This window comes from Terrapene carolina, unplaced genomic scaffold (genome assembly GCF_002925995.2).
Source record: "Terrapene carolina triunguis isolate 2854851 unplaced genomic scaffold, T_m_triunguis-2.0 Scaffold231, whole genome shotgun sequence".
NCBI classification, from domain to species: Eukaryota; Metazoa; Chordata; order Testudines; family Emydidae; genus Terrapene; species Terrapene triunguis.
Genome location: NW_020664582.1, coordinates 3,952,566 through 3,977,423, shown reverse-complemented (window position 1 = coordinate 3,977,423; position 24,858 = coordinate 3,952,566). Strand labels below are relative to the sequence as shown.

Below are 24,858 nucleotides of genomic sequence, written 5' to 3'. Positions count from 1 at the left end.
CATGTTGAGGCACTGGGTTCAGCACGAACACACAGAAGAGCACTGCCTAGCTCAGGGGTTGGAAACCTTTCAGAAGTGGTGTGCCGAGTCTTCATTTATTCACTGCAATAGCCCCAAAACTTCCCTCCATACCATGTTGAGGCACTGGGTTCAGCACGAACACACAGAAGAGCACTGCCTAGCTCAGGGGTTGGAAACCTTTCAGAAGTGGTGTGCCGAGTCTTCATTTATTCACTCTGATTTAAGGTTTTGCGTGCCAGTCATACATTTTAACATTTTTAGAAGGTCTCTTTCTATAAGTCTATAATATATAACTAAACTATGGTTGTATAAAGTAAATAAGGTTTTTAAAATGTTTAAGAAGCTTCATTTAAAATTAAATTAAAATACAGAGCCCCTCGGACCGGTGGCCAGGACCCAGGCACTGTGAGTGCCACTGAAAATCAGCTCGCGAGCCCCCTTTGACATGCGTGCCATAGGTTGCCTACCCCTGGCCTAGTTAGTAAATACCAATCCTTGTTGTACCTGGGTTTTCCATAAAGGTCCCCATTTGGGGTCTAACCAGGCAGGTAGCATTGACTGCTGTTGGCATCACTTTATAATTCAATTCTAGTGTTCGCCACATGAAAAGCCCCTTCCCTCATGTGTTATTCAGACACGAGTTTGTATATGCTGCTTTAATAGTGGGCATCTTACTTCAAACATTATGCCTACACACACTGGAAGCAAAATAACCAAGGCCATGTCTTGACAGCTGAAAAAGGTGTGTCTGTTTACAGTGAGACAACTAGTACATGTTAGTTATCTTGCCATAAAGTCCCAGTGGAGATAAAACGGAGGTACTTTTTACTGTGGGCTTGGCTACACTCGAAACTCCAAAGCACTGCCGCGGGAGCGCTCCTGCAGCAGCGCTTTGAAGTGCAAGTGTGGTCGTGCGCCAGTGCTGAGAGAGAGCTCTCCCAGCGCTGCAGGTACTCCACCTCCCCGAGGCGATTAGCTTACAGCACTGGGGCACTGTTTACACTGGCGCTTTACAGCACTGTAACTTGCTGCGCTCAGGGGGGTGTTTTTTCACACCCCTGAGCGAGAAAGTTGCAGCTCTGTAAAGCGCCAGTGTAGCCAAGGCCTGTGAGGTAGGTAGGCATAGTCAGCCACAGGGAGGGAAGGAGGGAGGGAGTGAGTGAGTGTCTGTCTGTCTTTCTGAAATGCATATATGCTCTAGTTCAAAATTCTATGACCTGTGTCATACAGGAGGTCAGACTAGATGATCACAGTGGTCCCTTCTGACCTTGGAATCTATGAATGTTAACCGTGTAGATAGGTGACGTTAAAACTGCCTGCATTTTGTCACCATTAGGATTTTATAGGAGCTAACTATTACATTACCTCTCTTGCTGTGAACACAACTCTTTGCTGGTGAAGTGAAGACTTTTTTTTAAATTCATGCCACTAGTTATTTTGGTGTGAGTCTGTGTGTGGATGCTTTTTTGAAAATAAAAATGTCCTATTTAGATATAACTGGGCACTTAACCTAAGTACGTGTCCACACACACAGAGTTGCCCCAAAGTAAATAACTAGTGGCATGAATTACAACCAGTTGAGTTATTTCAGTTCCAGCTTGTGTGTAGATAAGCCCTTTCTACATCTAGATAACAGCTTTATGTTGAGTAATGTTATAGGTTTAACCGCTGACCTTCATTTAAAATAACTGCAAGAGTGCCCTGTCACATCTGATCTTGCAGACTGGGATGCAGTCTCTTTTCCAGTTGCAGATAGCCCATAAACTGTACAAAAATGCTTTCTGTGCCAGTCTTAGCTGGGCAGCAAGCAATACTTTCATTACAGCACTTTGGACCACACCCAGGGGGTGGGAAGTAGGAGGGAGTGGATGGGGGCGGGACTAGGGCAAGGGTGGGGCTCCCTGGGTGCACACCCTAATGAAATGGGCTGTGCATGCCTATGCAGATAGGCAAAGTGCCCCAAACAAATGTCTTAATTTACAGGGCCTGTTCACTAACAATACAAGTGTGGATGCTGCAGCATGTGCTTCAGTGCTGGCTGCACAAGACTGGGTACGTTCCCAGGAGAGCTGCCATTCACACTCCCAGCTGTGACACACACACAAATGTACCCATATACTTCATGAGCCTCTCCCAAACCAGACAAGCTGACCCAGTCCCAACCCAAAGGCTCCAGCCAAGACATCTTCCTCACCCCGAGCTGCCGAAGACCTCCTGTGCACACGCTGACACCCCACAAGTAAATGTGCTCTTCCCCAGGCTGCCTTCTTCCCTCATGACTGTTGTCTTGGTTGTTCACTTTGGTAACCAGACTCATACACATGGAGACTCCATCTAACCTCTCTAGATGAGAGCCATGAAGGAGCTTGGCACCTCTCCATTCACACAAGTTATTATGTGTGTACATTAGTTCTCTTCATTTTTAGTGCTGGGGGGAAGGGGCACAGAGGTTGCTACATTCAATACATCTTAATTCAATAGCCACAGAAGAGCATGAGTCTTATCATTCAGTCAGCATCTTCCTTTGTCTGCAGCTCCACAGGTTGCAGGATAAATAAAGCCTGAAGATATTTTCTGGATAGCAACACCACTTGGGGAGAAAAAAAGCCACTTTCATGGCAAAATAAGAACAGCCATTCCCAAGTCCAGCGGTATTATCAGCAACTGTCTGAACGATACAAATGACAATACATATATATAAAAAAACCAAGATTAAATGGTTACTGTGTCGCTCTGCAGCCAAGATGATAGCATCAGTACACTGAACCCACACGGCTTTTCAATGCAATGGATACAATTCCTAAGTTATAGTGGCCTTGAGTGAGCAAAGACACAACAAGTGACCTAAGTGAAGATTTGTGTAACCAGGAAAATGAGAATTACTGAAGTTTACAATTTAAGATTACCTCACAAAGCATTCTCAGAAAACAGCTTACTGCACTTTGCCCCGATGGGCATTTAGTCGCTAAAAAAATGGTGGCAGACCTCTGCACTGGCAAGTGGAAAAATTAAAAGGTTTGGACCTGACAGGTGTAGTGTCACCTTCTATCACGGCAAAGAGTGTATCAAAGTTGTGACTTGCTTGGTCTTTTGAGTTTTTAAACTAGCTTTCTAGTTTGACCTACTGCATAATAGAATAGGCTGTAGAAGTTTACCCAGTAAGAAGGTGTGATTGTGCACTCGTTGTGAACGTGAACTCCTTTATAGAGTAGCAATGTTAGCAGACAGTCCCCGTTAAAGAAAAGAGTCACAATGGAAAGAAGACGTCAATATTGAGAGGGGAATTCAGCAAGTTGTTATTGAATAGGCAAAGAAAGCAAGGATGGACTGACTGAACGAACCGACAGAAGGGTCACCTGAAGGCAAGCGCTGATGGGACCGGTGTCCATCAGGACACTGACTGACAGCATTAGTGATAACAAAAGTATATTATTAATCACACTTGATTAGGCAGCAATCGTCTTCCCTATCTCCACCACAGCTACTGTCCCAAGATCATGCACACTCCAAATGCATGAAAAGAATGCTGCCCAAGTCCCAGCGTTGTGCCTAAGCTAGTCTCTCCACATGGCAGCAGCGTGGCAGCAAAGGCATTGTTCCGAGGGGCTTTCGAGTTCATGCTGCAAGTGAATTTATTGCTACTGAGCATGTCCCTTCATGTACACCTTCAGCAGAGATCACTAATGACAGCATAATGTCCATCTGCTAGAACACTTTTCCCCCTTCCAGAGAGTTAATGGTCTCAAAATGTTAAATATCTGGGCTTAAAATTACGAAGCAAGTGACTCCACCTCATTTCACCACTTTGTCAATTATCAGGAAATTCCTCTATTCCCCAAAACAGTGCACACAGCTTTCAGCGTTTACAGATCAAATTAATAAACAGTGCCACATTTCCAAAGTGTTAGGAAAACAGCGAAGTTCACTACACTACTGGGGGTTCCAGTAGTGACACCGCAAGCCAAGGAGAGTAACAATGCATATTTCATCAGACTTCCCTAATAAGCAATTTTCTTTAGAAAACAGTGATTTAAAGATGTTGAGTTTTCCCCACTTGGATCTCTTATTCAAAGCCATTTCAGCACAAACGTAAAACATTTGAATATGGGCAGTGAAATGGAGTCTCTTACTGGTGGTACAGGCCAACTTTTAGTGTTAATAGGGTACCGATTATGGTATTCTTGGGAGGAGACAAAAGGCTTAGTAGGAGAAGCAGGTACTTTGAGTACACAGATTTGAGAACAGAATTAAAATGATCAGCACAAACCATACAATGGCAGGAAGAATGAATTTGAACTTACCAGTAGTATGTCCGCCACAATGGCCCAGTTTAAGGCTAAAAAAAATTCTCCAAGTGCAATAAAAATCTGAAAAAAGAAAAACAAAACAAACCATAGTAGCTCTGTTTGACAGATTGACTTTCTGTACCATAAAGTGGCTAGGTGAGTTCACCAAAGTGTAATTACACTTTGCTATGTTAATGAGAGGTGCTGTACATGAAAATCTCTTTACAAACCTTAACTAAGCATCCTAACACCCCCAGAGATAAATGCAAATAGTGTCTCATTTTAAAGATGGGGAAATGGAGGCACAGAGAGTAAGTGACTTGCCAAACATCACATCTTGTCAGTGGCAGAGTCAGGGACAGGAGTCATGAGTCCTCACTCCCAATCCCCAAACTCTCAGACACATAAAACAGAAGGGACAGGTTTAGGTGTAGCAGATGGGAGCAAGCATTTCAGAACCCAGTCAAATAAATAAATAAATAAATAAATAAAACCAATAGCGCGGCAGGAGTTCCCCACAGTGAGATGAGTTTTAAAATGAGCTCCATGTGGTGCTTTTGGCCAGGTTTCTAAATGAAACCAACGGGATGACTCTGTGCCGGCAAAGTTCAAGTACTGCACTCAGAGGGCTCTTCCCAAGAGGAGGGAGGAACTTGCTCCTAGACACAGCCAGCCCAGACTCCTTGGATCACATCCCTCTTATGGTACCCTGTGGGGATTCCCTAATTCACCGCAGATGGGCCACGCCACACTTCCCACTATGCTGGGTCCCTAATAAATCTTACATCTGTGGTCTTGGAAAGTATTAACCCTCTCCCTGCCAGTCCCTAGATATGGGTTTAAATCAGGTTGTGTGGACCAAACCGCATCTGATGGAAACACCACAAGATTAAAAAGTTAACCTATAACAATGTATAGTATATAAAGCAGTATAAACAAGTCATTGTCTGTATTAAATTTTAGTTTGTACTGACTTTGCAAGTGCTTTTTATGTAGCCTGTTGTAAAACTAGGCGAATATGTATGTGAGGAACTGGCTCCCCCCTGGAAGACCTCTGTGTACGCCCAGGGATAGTGTACCTCTGGCTGAGAACCACTAAGTCCAGTGGTTAAAGCAGGTGCTTATGTAAACAGCCTGTAATCACTGTACTGATGGCATAGTTACAGATCTGTGACTTTGTTTTTCTTCTCATTTTTAAGAATTGTGGGTGAATTTACAGTTAAAGCACGTGCAGGAAGATGCTGTGGCAAGCTTTCCTCCCTCGTTAGCCCATGCACCTCAGTACTGACCTACCTCCTTGGAAGCCCAGTTGTGCTATGATTCTGGGGAATGACACCCACCAAAAGGGATCATTTATAGAAGTTGTGAGAAGCAGTTATCATCACACTGGAGGCTAGAAATGTCAGGCCAGGGATCTGCTTGCAGAGCTTCCAGTCTAGACAGACATACGGACCAAAGAGGAGGGTGGATGCAACAAGAGTCTCTCCTTTGTTCAATCAATTCAAACTAGTTCTAGTTCACTTTACTAGACACAATCAACTCAGGGCTAAACAGGGATTGGGAATGGCTGAGCCATTACAAACATTGAATCTATCTCCCCTTGTAAGTATTCTCACACTTGCTTCTTATCAAAGTGTCTGTACTTGGCTACCTTGATTATCACTTCAAAAGTTTTTTTTCTCTTACTTAATTGGCCTCTCAGAGTTGGTAAGACAACTCCCACCTGTTCATGCTCTCTGTATGTGTGTATATATATCTCCTCGATATGTTTCACTCAATATGCATCCGAAGAAGTGGGTTGTAGCCCACGAAAGCTTATGCTCTAATAAATTTGTTAGTCTCTAAGGTGCCACAAGTACTCCTGTTCTTTTTGCGGATACAGACTAACACGGCTGCTACTCTGAAACCTGTCATTAGAAGTTCAGCTCGTGTAACTGAAGTAAGGCTAGCGGTGAACTCTCAGTCACAGCCAAATCTTATGGGTAGGCTCTTCCCAGGGGAGTTAGGATTCTGGGTGGACCCATTAGAGAGAAGGGCTAGCTGTGAAGTCTGACCTGCGTTTGGATGCTGAGTCATTCCCGCCCCCTAAAGTTCAGAGGGATGTGGATACAGCTATAATCCAGGCCTATCTCCTTCCAACATGCTTAATAAAGCAGTTTCCTAATTTGCCTCTGCACCCATTAACTCTGAACTCAGCTAAATGAAACTTAAGCAACCTACTACAATAGAAATGCTATTCATTGAACAGACCGTGACCAATACCAATATCTCTGGCTCAGGATGTATCAGCACCTGTGTTTATGTGCACAGCCCAAATGACACTGAAGTAACAGGAGCCTTTCCTTTTACTTCAGGGGGAGGTGGACTGGGCTATAACCCACTGTGCCAGAGTGCTAACTGTAGCACCCTGGTCACTTAGGTAATGGCATAACAAAGAAGATTACAGGCTTAACTGGAGGCAGTTAACCTATTATGAGAGACTGTTGACACTTGGGGACAATGATTGGGCTAATGAGGTAATTAGCTCAATAAGGGAAGCTATGTAATTGGCAGGAACAGGAATGAAGGGGAGAGTTTAGAGAGCGAGCCGGGTGGAAGGCTCCTCTTGACATATGCCCATACTATGCTCGGCGATGCTAGGAATCTAAAGATTGAAGATACACATGGGGGAAAAGCAAAAGACTGTGAGTATATTGTGACTACACAAGAATACAAACAGGCCTGGCAGCACGGCACATGGGGTAGCTGAGGGAGTGCCCTGTCACATCTGACCTTGCAGACTTGGATGCAGTCTCTTTTCCAGTTCCAGATAGCCTATAAACTGTACAAAAATGCTTTCTGTGCCAGTCTTAGCTGGGCAGCAAGCAATACTTTCATTATAGCACTTTGGACCAAACCCACAATGAAACATGTCTGTTAATATGGGTAGCAATATCATACAACTCTGCCTATGTCAAGCCACCTGGCTATAATCACAAATACCCTAGCACCTTGTGAACATTAGAGAACACTAGCCCTTCTCTGCCTCAACCCAAACTACCATGCTTTCGTTAATTTCTCCCTGGACAGTCCTAATTGATCATGTGCTAGACAAGTCCCTTACTTCCTCTCTTTTACTGGTGCCACGAAAATTCAACTGGATCATTATCTGTAATGTGATACTTTAGAATCACTGCAGATTGAGGGAGCGGATTTCAGTACTGGAAAGGGGCTTTCTGCAAGTGTTTGCATGCAGTTGAGTCCTGCTGTGCCGCTTAAGCGTTATGCAAATCCATCCATCCTGCAGCAGGTTATAAGAGGCAGTGCAGGTTCAAGTGATGTAGAGAAGAGACACTGAAAGAAAGTGGAGATTTATGGAAACACTGAAAGAAAGTGGCAGATCTTTTGGATCTAGAAGAGGTGTGTGTTTGTGTAGCGATTAGAACCAAAGGATTGAAAGAGTCCAGGACACTACTAACACACTATGGACTTCAGCAATTCACTTATCCCTGTTTTATAGAAGTAGCAGGTTAATACTACACATCTCCCTTACAGGGGACTCATGATGCTTTGCATTTGTAAAATAATTTGAGATTCAGGGATGAAAGGCAGTATAGTAGGACAAGGCATTATATATAATGTACATGCACCAAAAAAAGAGGACACGTGGAGCACATCTGTCATACAGAAATAGAATAACTTTAAACCGTAAAATCTAGTGTTAAAATCAAAGTGGAAATAGGTCCAGACACTTCCTCCAGCACAAGGACGTGCCAAACAAGGTGCTGAGAAAGAGGGCCAAAGAGGGAAGTCAAAGATGAACTGGGCCAAGAGTATTACAAGTGGTGGGACTGACATGAGCTGGAAGAGCAGAGAAACAGGGATAAAGAGTTACAGCATGCTACAGCAAAGGCCCCAGGCCCTACAGCTCCATACAATTCCACTAGAGTAGTTTAGATCATTATTAAATACTTTGTACTATTCCATATTATTAGATCTATTTAGTTCTGGTAGTATGAGTGATTCCACCTTGGCCTAACAGAGTTCATTTTTAAGGTCTCATGCAGATAGTAGTTTTAGCTCAGAGTGGAAAAATATTAACCCAACCAGCTTTGGGATGCAATACCTAAAGCTGCAGATTCACGTGGTTATCTGTTCTTGAACTAGCACCAATTTTATTTTCCCACCTATGGTATAAATGCATCATGGTACCTCCCAGATATACTCACCATCCAGCTGCACACAGGAGTATAGAGATTTTGTGTGTGTTTCTTTTTCCTGGTTCAGGGAAATAGATCCTGGAAGTACTTTACTCACACAGAGAAGCCACACACAATGCATTATTTATGTGCACCCTGCTATTTCTGCCATTCCCCAATGCAGCCTCAGACTTCTCAAATCACTGCTCTAAATGAATATGGGGAATGGCTCTGTCAGAGCTACAGACAATCTTGGTTGTTTTGTGGCAAGTCAGCCCTCATCTGTTAATAAGTATAACGGTTTGGAATGTCTGTCCAAAACAACAGGGAAAGCCCAGCTACGGTACTGTTCAGACCACAGAGTCAGCTGAGGTCCTATATACAGTACTAGGAGTCAGCAATTAGTTATATTGAAATGGTTATAAGATTCCACAGTAACAGGGTTATTATTTTATTAGGATTAATGCTGTGAATGAGGTATTTGTATTCTTATATAGCACCTATAAAGTAGACTGAATGCTGTACTATGATATTTAAACATGAAATGAGATTCAAGAAAGCCCTGTTATAAGTCAGTCACGTACCTTGTGACATACCATTAACAAATAATCTTCCATGATTGTCGTCAAACTGACTAATAAATGCATTGCAACAATGGCTTGCGAAGCTAGATCATATCTGCCTGCCATACATAATAGGCTAGATTTATCCCTCCTCCAACAACTGAAGTCAAGGCAGTTGCACCAAGGATGCACATTTGGTCCATTATTTAAGTCTTAATGGTTCCCACCTTGCCTCAAATACATTACGTTTTACATTAGTGGCCCTAAATACTGCATATTTAGTACAGCTGTAGCGTTTGGGCAAGAACTTGGTAACCATGTCTACTGTATCAAAGGAGATTTGTATCACTTTCTCTGCCCTCATTTTTAAGCCCCCTTTCTTTCCCCCCCTCCCACCCTCCACTGGATTCCAGCACTGTGCCCACTCCAATTGTCTATTTCCTTTCCCTGTTTCCCTTCCCAGTCCCTGACAAATGGGCAATTTAAAGCCGGATGGTAGTTTACATGGCGCATTGGCTACAATTTCTATGTGAAGGGACCGTCAGCTTTGAAGAAAAGACTTACATCAGCCCTGGAGGGTTGTGAATAGGAACAGCAACATGCGCAGCATCTGACTCCCTGGGGTTCCCTGTAACCGTCCTAGAAAAAAACTAAATCCCCTGTGATTTTTTTTTCCTGAAGAGATTCGGAAAGGGATTTTAAGGGCAGCCAACATGCTGTGACATTGTCAAATGAAAAATAAAATAGATGAAGGAATCAAGTTTGTACGAAATCCGTTCCAGCAAGATCTATCTAGGGAAGAGTCAGAGTAGCAATTAATGGGCTGGTTTAAGGAAAACATGGTGCCTCTTTCCTAAACAAAGTAAAAGAGTCACTTGGGCAAGAAGCAGACATCACACATAACCAAGAAAGTCTAAGTGCAGGCCACAGGTACCAATCCCACTGGATTGCAGCAGTCGGTGGCTAAGAAGAGAGTAGCTGCAGGTTGGCTCAAAATTTGGCTTCACTGGGGCAAACTCAGTCCTAAGGTCATTTAAATCCAGTTTGAATTCAGCCCTCGTTGTAATCTGGCTCTTGATAAATAGCTAAAATTCAAACATAAAAACTTATCAAGGCACTAAGGAGACAGTACTCGATGCTACAGACAAGTATACTCCTTTCCTGTCAGCATAAGAAAACTTACAGCTTTGGATGGTGGAATAGATTCAGACAGGTGATCCAAACCAAACTACATCCTGAGATGGAACAAAATTCAGACAACTTTGTTGCAATTTGCACAACCTGCACAAAAACTAATTTTGAAATCAAGAATTGCTGAACTATGCAGACAGAAAGCGGAGGAAAGAGACTGTTCTAATGGCATCTCCAATCCAGCTGCCACAGGGAAATACTGAAAAAGTCTTGAAATACTTCCATTTCAACTTCCACCAGAGGTTTCTTGTAAGTTTGGATAGACAACACAAGGCTGATGTTCACCCACCAGCTACCTACAGCTAAAGCAGCCTTCATAATGTATTCAGATATGGACAGAGCAATACAGCAAGCACCCTTAAGAAACTATGTGAAGCATGCAGTTTTTGCCTCAGTAGCTTTCTTATACTGTAAGATATAGACTAGTTTCCTGGCCTCCATGTGGCTGAATTAACAGTGATGGGAAAGCTTCTCTGCCTGCTTCCTACACCACGGAAAGCTCCAATTCAGTGGGAGCTTTGAGTCAGATGCACCAGCTGGCAGTCCACCCCAATTCTCACACCATTATGACTTATGCCAGATGGAGTTTGGAAAGAAAAAAACAACAGCATAGTAAGTATTGGGAAGGGGAACAGTTAGGCAGCTGTACTTGTACGAATCAGAAGAAACAGGTGGCAAGACTACACAGACCTCAATAAATAAATAAATAAAAGTATAATATATTATAATATATTCTTCTATCTATATAGAGAAGCTGCAGCATTTAAAGACCCACTGGCCTGTATTTGGGGGAGGTTGGAGAAGGAGGAGAGAAGGGAGAAATTATGGCTGTCCATATCCCACTCTGGGATTTCCTCCCAAATCCTGAGAACAGAGTGCTGGATGCCAACCTCTATTCAGAGGAGGATTCTGCCAATATATTTTGATGGGGATGGTGGTATATTCCTCCACCCTTTAAAACTACGAGATTTTTGTGTGAAAAATGTTTTTCATTCATGAAGATTTTCATCTCATGCTGCTTGGTCGTCATTTGATGTCTCATGCAACAACTAGGGAACAGGAGCTGACAAACTCCTTTGAGCAAATGAGTTTTCATCCAACCATCCATAGTCAGAAATAGAGGCCGTGAAGGGGGAGAGAAGCACTATGATAGGCTGGCAGAATCATCTATAATGTTTGTTAACGTTAGTGCAATACGCAGTTATGATTGTGTGCTGCACCTTTAGGTGTAAAAATGTCTGCTAGCGGCAGGACTGTAAACGGATTTGAGATAGAGGCTCTTATAAAGAGAAAGCACGCAGATTCTCAAGACAATTATATTCTCTGCCATTTACCTCCGCATACCTGAATCTTTTTTTTATTTATTTATTTTTTTTAAGTCAAGTCCACATTTTGCTCTGTGTGCATGAAAAATTCATCCTCTTTCCCCCTTAAGTGTCAGTGGTCTTTCACTGGGATTTTAGATTGCTGAAGAGGCAAAAGGAAAACCTTTTTGAACAAAAGCTATTTTTAGAAGAGAAAGCACTGTGAAAGCACCCTTTTTTGCAGTGAAGTGTTGATTACTGTAATTAACTTTACATGGATCCTATTGTTTATGTTAATTCTGGTAATGGTGGATCTAGAGTCATTGGAGAGGGCTTGGGATTCCTTTCATAGCTGTTAACAGATTATTGCTAAAATAAGGTTTGCATTCAGTTCATCCTCACAGGGAGTTCCTGCAGCTACTGATCTCTCTTGGTATGTTTCTGCATTCCTCTTTACTGAGAGCAGGATTTAGGCTATTTTCGCTTCTGGTTACATCTCCACAGGTCTAAGAAAAGCAGCTAGTGATTTTGGGCACCCAACTTGCTGACTAAATTCTTCTTAACAGGAACTTTGTTTATTGTACAGTGCCAAGCACATTGTAATCTTTAAGTGTTCTGGGAGAGAAGAGAAATAGTATCATAGATGGCAGATTCATTTAAACAAACACCAAGTTAGGACTTCGAGTTTGCACCTAAATATACCTTTGGAAACCTGGGGCAGTCAAACCATGCCCAGCTAAAGGTGCATTGTAGTCTTTTAGCAAGTGGCCATACTAGGTTGAATTTACCTAAATTTACCACCCTCTTCAATACAAAGATGCAGTGCATGGAGGTTACAAGTCCCAGTCTGCAACGTTCCCTTTTCCATAGGTGGTCTGGCTGTTCATATTGAAAGGGGAGCTCTGCACAATGGGGTGTGTAGTCCCTAGGCTGCACCTTGGAAGCAGAGACTGCAACCGCAGACCAGGTTAGAGTCTCCTGTGCAGCACTCGGCCTGCGGCCTACATTGTGGCATGAGCCATTGCAAGCTGTTAATTAAATTCCTTCAACTAGACCATTCTGAGGACCACACCCTGCAACCCACCCATGCTATCTTACAAAACCATTTGTCAAGGCTACACAGTTCATCGACACTTACGTAAGTAGCAAGGATGCTCCGCGCGGCCAGCATGATAGACAGATAGAGACATGGGGCAGAGGACAACATGCCCACAGCACAGATAAGAGGGTCGGCCTTAGCGTTTATCTTCTTATATCTTCTTGCAACTCCTGCCCCAGTGATGACACCAACAATTCCCGTCACGATGGTAATTCCTCCAAATATTAGGCTGGCAGTAAAGGAAAGGGATGGGATGAGTAGGGCAATAAAGGCACATTAAGGGAGAAGAATCAGTCCAAGTGTCTATCATTAGTTTGTGACCTCAGCCTGTCTTGTATGTCTCAGAGAGAAGTTTCAAGCTTCTTTTCGGTGTTTATTGCACAAAGCAGAGAAGGATTTTAATGGAGAAATCAAATCTGGGCTCCATTTTACCCAAGTCCTCCAGGGCTAAATACATGCTTAGTTGGAAATTATAATTCTGCTATCAATGTCGTGTCCGCCAAAGCAGTGATGCCCCCATGCACAGAGCAGGTGTTATCACCTGTGCCAGAGGAAGGGAGATTAACAACCCACTGGGTGCTCCATCAGTAGGAGCTGCCTTAGAGAGCCATAGATTGAGAGGAGTTTCCAGCCATCTTGGCCATACCTATGAACTGAGCTACTCCCCCACCCCCAGTACGGATGGGGTAGCTTTGTACCTGTCTGCTCTCTTGGAAGAGATCCCATCACATGGAATCATACTGGTAGAACCCATCATAACCCTCAAATTAATCTGGCTCACGTGGGACACTTCTCCCACTGCTGGATACAGCCCTTCTTTACATGACAGCTCGGGGCAGACTGAACAGTTATCCAGTTGGAACTACACAAAATATTTTCACAATGTAGAGTTTCAAATGCCACTCAGTTTTGTTTCATGTGCCTGTGAAAGCTGAAGTGCTCCTCAGAGGAACAGCCAGTTTGTCTTCTTGAAAGCAAGACTTATCTTGACTTCCAGTGGGACTTTTGTAAACCCTTTCTTCTATCCCAGATGAGATTCTGATGACAAAAATAAACTTCCCTGTGATAAATAAGATTTTGGTGTCCCTGATAATTTAATCCATCATAGCCCTCTCGAATGAAATGGAGACAGAAGTGTAGGGTTCAGAACACAAGAGGCTCTAACTATTTTAGCATTCTGGTAGCACTCTATGTGGCTTTAAGGGTATGTCTACTCTGCAATTAGACACCCATGGCTGGCCCGGGCCAGCTGACTCGGGTTCATGGGGCTGTTTAATTGTGGTGTAGATGTTTAGGCTCAGGCTGGGGCCTGGGCTCTAGGACTCTGAGAGGTGGGAGGGTCCCAGGGCTTGGGCTGCGGCCCAAGCCCATCTACACTGCAATTAAACAGCCCCTTAGCCTAGCCCAAGTCAGCTAGCACGGGCTAGCCATGGGTGTCTAATTGCAGAGTAGACATACCCTTAAGAAACGGTGCCCTTTCTTGGCTCTCCCTGGCTCTACGGCAGGGAGATCTGCACTTCTACATAGCAGGCTGTGATGCCAAACAAGGAATCTGTTCTTTTAAACTGCAGCACACTGGCTCTTACCATTTCTCCCAGATGATTAGGAGGAAATTAGTTACTAATTCTACACTAAAAAGGTGAAGCAATAACTGACAGCCAACTCTATTAGGCAGAGTTCAAGTGTGCAATAGGCTTACCACTCTTCAGTACTCTAGGCAACCGTCACAGTTCAACAGTTCTTCTTAGAAATAACATGGATAGAGCATCAATGGTCAAAAGATTTATTTTAGACACATTTGCCCGGTACAGGCAAGTTTGAAGCTCTAAGGTTACATTAGTGTTTCTGAGGGGCCCTGCAATTGTGTTTAGAGATCCCTTTTTATCCCAAAGGAGCTATGAGCTGTAGGCTAGTACTGAAACATAGCCACTCGTAAGACAGAAAAGGAGCAGCTAAGACAGAAGCAGTGGAAGAGGTCTTTTGGCTAAGTGATGAAACCCATTTCTGGAGATAATTTTTTTTTTTTAAGACTGTCATGGAATCTTTTAGTGTTTGAAACCCCCAGGTACTTGTCTGGATACCTCAAGCACCAAATTCAGAACCTTCTGGCCTGCTTCCTTGAGGTTTCTTGCATTTCACAGCCACCAGGACATGACCAGGGTTCTACTGATTTGCTTTACTTCATTCTAAACCCCCTACAGGGATGAAGAGTATGGCAAATCACTCAGTCCTTGAAATATCCTGAAAGGCTAGGGATAGCTTGGTTTGGGATGTCCATGACAGATCATAAGCCCGATGAGTCATACTTGCATGGAGTCTGGCAATCGGTACATAGAGGAAGAGGGGACGGGGAGATGTTTTGCTGCTTGTGTTGTGAAAGGCAGTAGCTAGCGAGGGTGGGAGCGCAGTATTGAGCACACTCCACTATCCCTAAGTGCAGAAAGCCAAGGAGGATCGTCTTCCTCCACCCTGAAGGAGGAAGGGTTCTGAGAACGTCAAAGCCAATGAAATGTCAGATCGGAATTACAGCATCAGATGCTCTGTCCTGCTGCCTTGCTGGGACACAAAAGTAACAAATCCTTCCCTTCCTCCCGACACCACACATCATTTTCTGAAGGAACCTGATATTTTATCTGCATTTCAAGATCTGTAACAGAGAATTCCTCTCCAGAAGAGCTCTGCCTGCAGATAAATTATTGATTGGTGGAAATTACCTTATTTTGATATAAAAGGTTATGGTACTGTGCCAGATGAATCAAGCCTGATTCACACTGGAGTCACAGTAACTTTGCCACGTTGGCAGTTGATTCTAATACCAGAATAGTAGGAAAGGAATAGGGATGTCCACACTTTTATAAAGATCTGGACAAACTGAAGAGTCCAGAGGACAGCGACAAAAATTATAAAAGGTTTCAAAAACCTGACCTATGAAGGAAGGTTAAAAAAACTGGGCATATCTAGTCCTGAGAAAAGAAGACTGAGGAGGGAACCTGATTCATAGATTCATAGATTCTAGGACTGGAAGGGACCTTGAGAGGTCATCGAGTCCAGTCCCCTGCCCGCATGGCAGGACCAAATACTGATAACAGTCTTCAAATATGTTAAGGGAAGAGGACAATGATCAGTTGTTCTCCATATGCACTGAAGGTAGGACTAAACTCCTTTAAACTCTGAATCTGAACCTCATGCTTGAATCCTTCTCCAGGCAGCAATTTTTCATTACTTAGATGTTTAAATTACTTCTCCCCTCCAACCCACGTATTCTAATACTGATATATCTGATGCCACTGGAAAGCCCTTTAAGAGAATAAGTTTAACTGGGATGCTCCCCAAGCAGCCAAATTAAGGGCTTGTCTACACACGGAAATTGCACAGATTTAACTAATTCAGTGTAGCAAAATCAGTGAAAGTCCTTGTGGGAACACCTGAATTGATATATGTGTGTGTAAGCCTGGCTCTAAGACTTCTACTTCTTGCAAGGGCTGCTGCTTGTCTGGGACACCCATCAGGGATTCAGTGGCATCCAAGTAGGGATGCACTGCAGATCAAGGGCTGATACTTCTTTGGAAGGAGGGAGCCAATTCTGCAAAGCCAAACCAATTTAGTACCATCTTCTAAGCGCTGTTTAAAGAAGTTAGTATGTTGCCCTGGATTTTCCTCCACTACAAGTCAGCTTCATCTGGGAGAGATCAGAGCCTTTCACCAGTGGCCGATTTTAACCCTTTAGTGAACCGGCACATTGTACACGAGCCAAGTCAAGGCATTGGAGAAGCATTTCAGGAGCAAGCCAGCATCTTCTCCTAATTAGGTGATCCACTCACTTGGGATGAGGAGCAGTCCCTTAGGGCACCCCAGTTATTAGATTCTGTCGCAAGAAGTGTACAGTAAGAGTAATTTAGTCAAGAGATTACACTGCTAATCGTAATATGCACAGTTCATCTCTTTCCTCAGACAATTTAAAGCAATGTACAGATGAATTATGCCGCATCATAAGGAGGGCATGCCGGCATTAGTTCCTGGCTACATTATATACTACCTGTGTGACCTTGGACAAGTCAGTTATCTGACTCAGTTTGTCATCTGTAAAATGGAGCAATACTTATGCCTTCTCAATAAGCGTTCACAGCCACATCCCACCCTTTGTCTTTAGGAAGAGAAAGCACATGACAGCCATTAGCATTTAGAAACATGGAGTGTTCATATATGCATTTCCTATATCCTGTCTGATCTTTTCAGAGTGAAGTGTGCCTCACCTGTTGGGAGATTTGCATGGCTCCTGAAGGCATGGAGGTACAAGGTCATGGACTACCTGAGCCCTGTCAAGGAACAGTGGTACCCATAATCCCAGGGCTCCAGTCACAAAGGCCATCGCTGTCACACCCAATGAGGACCAGATGAAACTTCGGCTGTCACACCAAAAGAAATAAGTATTAGTGCTAGTATGATCAATAGTTTGAAAGAATGGGGCATGGGAAGGAAGGGGAAGTCCAGCCTGGGTATCTAGTGTTCTAAGTAATCAATATGAATGGATTGCTTCAGAGAGCTGTTAACGACATGAGTAACTTCCCTGTTGATTATGAAGATCTGATTATTGAAGAGATCAAATCTATATACACTCAAACCAGCAAGGGTTAGGCATTAATTAGTTACGTGAACTATTGCTTTCACAGTGTTAAAGTCCATCTTTAGTCTCTTGAAGATTCACACCAGCATTTACTGCAGGTAGGCTCTGAAAGAAAAATGAGTGTTGGAAGGTGGGTGAAAATGTCATGACTTGCCAACAGTTTGAAAATACATTGCACAGAGAGAGCCCTGAGTGCCTCAGGATGATTTGAAATCTGTTTTGTTGCCAATATACACAAGCACAACAGTTTGGATGGTCCAATAGTTAAGGAAGGAGTTGAGAAGTTAAGTGTTACTGTATCTCAAAGTGTCATGAAAGTATACATTATTTCTTAATCAGCCTACATAGTTTTCAAGCAGAAGGGTAAGCAGTGTAACAAGCTATCTCTACTGGAAGCAATTAGAACTGTTAAACTGTTTCACAGACCCCCTAGGACTAACAGAAAGTCTACTTTAGACTAAGGGGTCAAGGTAAGGATGACATCTTAGTGTAAGACAGTGGTTCTCAACCTTTCCAGACTACTGTATCCCTTTCAGGAGTCTGATTTGACTTGCATACCCCAATTTTCACCTCACTTAAAAACTACTTGCTTACAAAATCAGACATAAAAATAAAAGTGTCACAGCACAATACTACTGAAAAATTGCGTACTTTCTCATTTTGTCTGTATGAAATTTTAGTTTGTACTGACTTCGCTAGTGCTTTTGATGTACTAGGAAAATATCTAGTTGAGTTGATGTATCCCCTGGAAGACCTCTGCGAACCCCCGGCAGTATGTGTACCCCTGGTTGAGAACCACTGATGTGCTATAGATGACATGTCATAACCTCCCAGTGAGCCAGGATTAGCAGCTTAGTACCTCAGCTCCTCAAGACACATGGCTCTAGCACTTGAGTTAAAGAGTTAAATTTGCGGTAGTAGGTCCCTTATTCTTTGTGGATCAGTCACTAGAGGCAAATAGGTCGCATACATACACAGCCAGTACGTGACACTAGGCGGCCACAGATCTGTTACATCACTAATGTTTGAATACTGACCTTCTGATGAGTAAAGCTTTGCATTTCATGCATTGGAACAACCAAGGACAAAGCCCTTTTGGCTCACCTAAGACAGCAGTTGCCTACAGACCACAAAAAATCCTGATTTGGGTCGCAAGTCTGATTATTGCGCAGGGTGCACATAAAGAAATGCCAGTCACCAAGTGGAGGATCGTTCTCTAGTCTAGTGTCCAGCCACTACTAATGAACCACAATTCCATCCTCCCAGATGTAGTCACTCTATGGTGGCCAGATATGATCAAGCCTGGTTCCTAGGAAAGCAGAAGAGGGAGTTTGTCCTTAAAATAAAGGGAGCAGATAAGAATGCATTTGAAGGCAGATTACAATGTTAGTCTGGCCTGGGAGAAAGAAACTTCATGCAGGTAAACAGTGCCACCCAGCGGATAAAGAAGATCAGCATTTCCAGCCTTTTGCCAAAACTGATGTGGTTAGCTGGTCATACATCAGATGATGCACAGTTACTTCACAAATCTAAGTCCTGATCTTACAGGATCTAGCCCCCTGGTATCATAAGGCACTGCAGTAGACTATTCAAGATTGCCTGAGAAGTGCTGATACAACATTCCTTAGGAGACACCCACAAATTCAGCACCATGAAAAGGAAATGATCACACAATGGTATTAACACTAACACCTAGGCACGAAGTTCAACAGCACATTGGTCACAAGTAATGGCACCACTGAGAGATATGGAATTTCCTGTTCTTATTTTTCCCCTGCTGCCAGCCATGTCATCCTCTAAGCACTTTTCAGAGCTAAGGAACTGATACTCCATGGCAACAGATCCTGAGCCCAGCATTCCCCTAAAGGAGCAAGGTTGGGAGAGGCAAACATGTACTACCAAGTGTAGCCCTGCTAAAGTCACAAATGGTAACAAACATATGCCCAACAGTAAGCACTTGCTGGGGCAGGCCCCTGTTCTGGAAGCTCTTAGGGGAAGGGAGGGCAGAAGGTATTATAGATTCACAGGGCTGAATAATTATTAGCAATAGTGCGCTGCTCCTGCTGCTGCAGAACACTAGGAATGAGACAGATTCCGTTAGAAAGCCCCACGGGGCATTCAGCCATTTGAATTGCAACTTGCTTTCATTTGCTATTTGTATTATTGTAGTGCCTCGGAACACCAGTCATGGACTAGGACCCCTCTGGGCTAGGCAATATGGCGAAAGAACAAAAGACAGTCCCTGCTCCAGAGAGCTTATAGTCAAAGTATAAAGACAAGACAAACAGGGCGACATGAGGCAGCAGTGAGACAGTAGTAGTGTAGAATTATATGGTCTATTCCTAATTTGCAGGTGTTTAATTGGCTCTCAGACCTGTTATAAAGACACCTCATTTTCCTGTATCTCCTGTCATCTGAGACCTCCAAGCACGCTATTGACTATAATGTCTAGGGCCCGCAAGGCTACTTTGAACTGGGATCAACAGATTGTAGCACAGCTCTTTCTGCCCTCTAATGTGCTCCATTTGCTCGGATCTGAAGGAGCATCTGGGTTGTTCATCCTCATACCATGACTCAGGATGTTGCAACCTAATTGTCAAAATACCCAACATTTGGGACGCCCTTTGTTTGTTGGGGTGAACTCTCAGCCCCATCAGCTGTACACCTAGGAATAGGATTATGTTTGGTCTACCACAAGCAGGTGAGGAGTTCCTCTACACTGGATTTATATTTCATTTGATTCCAACTAATCACAGCAACAGATAGCCTCAGGGGAGACCACAAACATTTGTACATGCTAGGGATGGGCCAGAGTTGTGAAGTTATACCCCTGAACTGAATCCCAACATAGAGGCCCAGGGCTGTTAAGTTTAGAGGCAGGTTTGGATCAGGTTTCCAATTGCATGACAGTAGCAGCTAGACTGAACCAGTGCTAGAGTTCAGGCCCATTTCTAAATTAGATAGGCAATTCTAACAGGGTCTCTCCAGTAATGAGTGAGCCAGACACCCCTGTTCCCTCTGTCCCAAAGACTAGCTGCTTTGCATCTTTCTTTCCTCTCATAGGGGGAGAGTGGCCAACGCAGATCAGTTCTTAGTCTCACAGGCAGTATCCCAGTAATTAAGGAAGGGGGATTCATTACAAACATCTCTGTGATCTTACATGCCCTACAGCACATAGATGCAGAGGACCTGCATGTAGAATATGGGAGCTCTCTGAATTTGGAATCGCTCTATTGGTTTAGTCTTTGCAGCCATAGACACCTACGGGGTGTAGCCTTTGCAGCCATAGCCACCTACTTCTTGCTGAGGGATTTGACATCTTCACACCAGGTCGAGCTGTCAGTACTCTGGGCACCAGGCTTCTTATCTGCTCCCTGAGTTGTGCTAGTGATGCTCTCGCCTCCATGTCCTTCAGCTGCATCCTGGGTTGGATCAGGGACCAGTAGAATCAGAAGAGCCACTGCTATAACACCTATGCAAGGAGTTATCTGTAGAGACAAAACTGGAGTAAGGTCACGGTCACCTTTCCTCTGATACTGAAGGCCAGTTAGCAAAAGAAAGTCACAACATTGCTCCTAAAGATTTACATTTAGGGAAGCTGCAGACAAGCCTAGACCCAGTTGCATGCGTCACCTAGACACGATTAGCTTTTCTCTCAGGGGAGAAATCCTTTTGGTGATGTTGGTGAAAAGATGCAGTATGTTCCCCAACCCTTATGCAGTCTCCTATGCAAAGGCACCGTCCCCCCTTCCCCATGATCCTGGAGAAAAATGTAAGGGGAGGGCTCCCCACGATGCAATGTTGGGATCTCGAGCAGGCGGGTCACCAGATAGGGGAGCCGTAGCATCCCTGCTGCACCTAGAAAAGCATTCGCACCCACGTGCACACTTCTAATCCAGCAAGTACCTCAATAGGGGGGTTATTCAGGACACTTTGAGCAGCATAATGTAGAAGAATTGAGCTTGAGACTACAAATCAAGTATTTCAGAGTTCTAATCCCAGCTGTCACTCATTTTCCGTGCAGCTCTAAGTCAAACCCCATGTCCTCTTTGCCCCACTGATACTTGCTGACATACTTTGCAGGTGAGTTAGGAAGATTTATCAAGTGCTTTGAAGACGTGAAATGTCCTATAAGGGCAGAGCATTCATCACGGCAATCTGACTAATACAAGACTGGAATAGGGGTTATTTGTAGCAGTATTTTCACAAAACTGGTTCCTCTTGTAACAATTTCTCTGCAGAATGACATGATTCTATGTCAAAGTAATGACCATTTTAGTTTTTAGGTGCCTCTGTCTGAAAAGGCCTCTAGGCCCAGCACCAGCTACCCTTCAGTCCACTGCAGCTCTTCCAAATGGGTCTTTAATTAAGGGGTACCTATGAAGCTAAGGAGGATCCAATGTCCCACCTAAAAATTGACTGGATGGCAGCTCTGCAGTTCACTCATCCTTGCTTTGAGCATAGTTACAGTCATGGAACCTTAAAACACCACTCACCCTCAGGGCCGGCGCAACCCATTAGGCGACCTAGGTGGTCGCCTAGGGTGCTACCATTTGGGGGGTGGCATTTCGGGGTGGGACCTTCCGCCACCTAGGGCAGCAGAAAAGCTGGCAGCGCTCCTGCTCACCCTCCAGAAAGAGTTCCATTAAATAGTGAATTTATGTAAGAAAGAGGGGCTTTAATTGAAGGTTCTAGGACTCCAACTCTTTTCTCTGTTGGTAACTATGTTCCCCTCCATTTATTCTTATATTTTGCTTTTTTAAAACCCTTTTAACATTCTTGTTGAGACACAGTGATCAGAGAAGTCCCTGCATACAGGATTGAAATCCTAATGATACAGACCCCAATAGGCTATATGGATCCCAGTCAAAACCAGGATTTTACAAAGAGTGGATCATTACTGAGCAGTGAGAGAAAGGGAAAGACTCACCCTGAATGCCCAATGCCAGTGGCCAGCAGCCTGTGTTACACTAGATGCCAGAACATAACCAAGACCACTGAAAAGACAAAATGTGATGCCAAGACAACATTAGTTTCCATTGGTGCCGTGAGACCCCAAGGCCCTGCAGGGGTAGGATTTGTACTGAGAGGAGCATAGAGGAACATTTTTTGCAGTCATTTCCTAGCAGTGAGGCCTATTCAATTGTAGCTCCCAGGGAAATTAGTTGGGTTTAGGCATTGTAACCTGCTCAGAGCAGGTTTGAGATGGTGGTAATATCCAAGCCACGTTTACATTAATATTTATGCAAGTATGCTGATGCTGAAAAACAGGTACTGATTTTTCATAGTACAGACACACTCTGCGTGTCCCTACTGTTGAATCACAGGAGGTCAGGCTACCTTTCCCTCACAGGACAGATTTGGAGGACAATGGGAGATTGGCCCTTATCCAGCAGCCCCACACAAAATGTTAAGATTGGGGAGCAGCTACCCATTCATGTTGGACTATGCTAGAAAAGGGTTTTCCAGGCCCACGAAGGCACAGAAGCAATGTGATGATGCCTCTGGCTTGCCCACCCTCCCTCCATGAAGGTAATGGTAAACGGGGAGTGGGGGAGGTAGGGGCAAGGTTAAGAAGCAGGGTAGGGGAGAGTATTATTCAGCGTATCAGATAGAACAGGGATGGGCAAACTACAGATCACGAGCAGTTTTAAGCCAACCCGCAAGCTCCTGCTGGGGAGCAGGGTCTGGGGGTTGCCTCACTCCAGCGCTCCAGCTGGGGTGCAGGGTCGGGGGCCACACCATGCGGCTCCTGGAAGCTGAGGCATGTCCCCGCTCTGGCTCCTACGCACTTCAGTGACCCCCTCCGGTGCTCCAATGGGAGCTGCAAGGGTGGTGCCTGCAGATGGGGCAGTGTGCAGAGCCACCTGGCCGCGCCTCCGCGTAGGAGCCAGAGAAGGAACATGCTGCTGCTTCCGGGAGCCACTTGAGGTAAGTGCCGCTCGGAGCCTGCATCCCTGAGCCTCTCCCCATGCCCCAACCTCCTGCCCCAGGCCTGATCCCCCTCCCATCCTCTGAACCCCTCGATCCCAGCCCGGAGCACCCTCCTGCACCCCAAACTCTCATCACCAGCCCCACCCCAGAGCCTGCACCTCCAGCTGGAGCCTGCACCCTTTCCTGCACCCCAACCCCCTGCCCCAGCCCAGAGCCCCCTCACACACCCTGAACTCCTCATTTCTGGCCCCACCCCGGAGCCCGCATCCTCAACCAGAGCCCTCACCCCCTCCCGCACCCCAACTCCAATTTTGTGAGCATTCATGGCCCACCATACAACTTCTATTCCCAGATGTGGCCCTTGGGCCAAAAAGTTTGCCCACCCCTGAGATAGGAGGAGTCTTTCCCCTGGGAGTAAACATTTACTCTGTGTAATTAGACCCAAGCATCCAAATCCAGGCAGCCCACACACAGGTTCACTGCGAGACCCTGTTTGGGTAAACCATATGAATTAAGCTCTGCAATGGTTCCTTCCTTTAGCTTTAACTGGGAGATTGAGCTCTAGTCCTGACTGTCACTAACACATGGTAGGACTCTGGACAGCTTATCTATAAGACCATTATTTTCCCACTCTCAGAGGAGGTTTTTTATTAAGAAAGCAAACCACATTTTCAGTACCTTATTCTTTTTATGTGTAGAGATGTTTCAAAAGTGCAAGTTTTTCATGGGAAATTTAAAAAACAACAACAACAACAAAAAACCTCCCTGACAATATTTTTAAGGAAAACCCAAAAAGCTTTGGGTATTCCAGAAAAATTCTGCTTTTCAGTTTGCTTTCGTTTTATTAAAATATTTCAATTTTTCCACCGAAATCAAAGTTTTCCACAAGAAAAAAAAATGGGTCAAAAAACCATTCTTAGTTGAAAAAGTAAACATGAAAAAATTCAATTCAGAAAGTGCTCCAAGAAGTGCCCGTTACTGGTGAGCAGACAAACCTTCCAACTGGGATGAAGATATAGAAGACAGACAACATACAGGTCCTTTGGTCCTTCTCAAACAGGTCCGCAATGATGGTAGGCGCTATGGTGGAGTAACTGGCTGTGCCGATGCCAACAAATCCTCGTGAAAGGAAGAATATCCAGGAGTACTGGGGACAGAAGAGACATTAAGATCCAACAAGCACACATGAAATGGAAGCTATCTTTTAAGAAAGCATGTTTCTCATGGGATGGGAGTTTAAGACCTGGTCTACACTAAGGGGGTAATGTAAGTCGCCTTAAGTTATGCTAGTTAAATTATGTAACTTAAGTCGACGTAGCTTAGATTGACTTACAGCTATGTCTAAACCGCGCTATGTTGACAGGAGATGTTCTCCCGCCAACACAGCTTCCGCCTCTCAGGGAGGTGGAGTATTGAAGTCGACAGAAGAGCGCTCTCACATCAACTTATCGTGTCTTCACCAGACCCACTAAATGGATGGCCGCTGCATCGATCTAGCCAGTAGTGAAGACAAGCCCTTAGTGTAGACAAGGTCTTAGCTGCCTCTGCCAGGGTCGTTCCAGTTACCAGTGTTTACAACAGGGAGAACACTTTGAGTCCCCTATAGTTACTAAAGTAGCCTCACTAAACTGGAGGATCTAAGAAGGGCAGCTGAAGTA

The 24,858-nt window shown here is 44.3% G+C and overlaps 1 protein-coding gene across 1 annotated transcript in view; it reads right to left on the bottom strand.

The window, feature by feature from the left end:
* SPNS3 (sphingolipid transporter 3 (putative)) overlaps positions 1–24,858 on the bottom strand; it is a 43,039-nt gene that overhangs the window by 10,753 nt on the left and 7,428 nt on the right. The window contains exons 4-9 of the mRNA XM_024207695.2: positions 24,196–24,347; positions 22,197–22,263; positions 20,564–20,754; positions 16,896–17,048; positions 12,682–12,871; positions 4,323–4,388 (exon numbers count right to left, since the gene is read on the bottom strand). Of these exons, the coding sequence (XP_024063463.2) occupies positions 4,323–4,388; positions 12,682–12,871; positions 16,896–17,048; positions 20,564–20,754; positions 22,197–22,263; positions 24,196–24,347 (819 nt within the window). The remainder of the gene's footprint in view (positions 1–4,322; positions 4,389–12,681; positions 12,872–16,895; positions 17,049–20,563; positions 20,755–22,196; positions 22,264–24,195; positions 24,348–24,858) is intronic.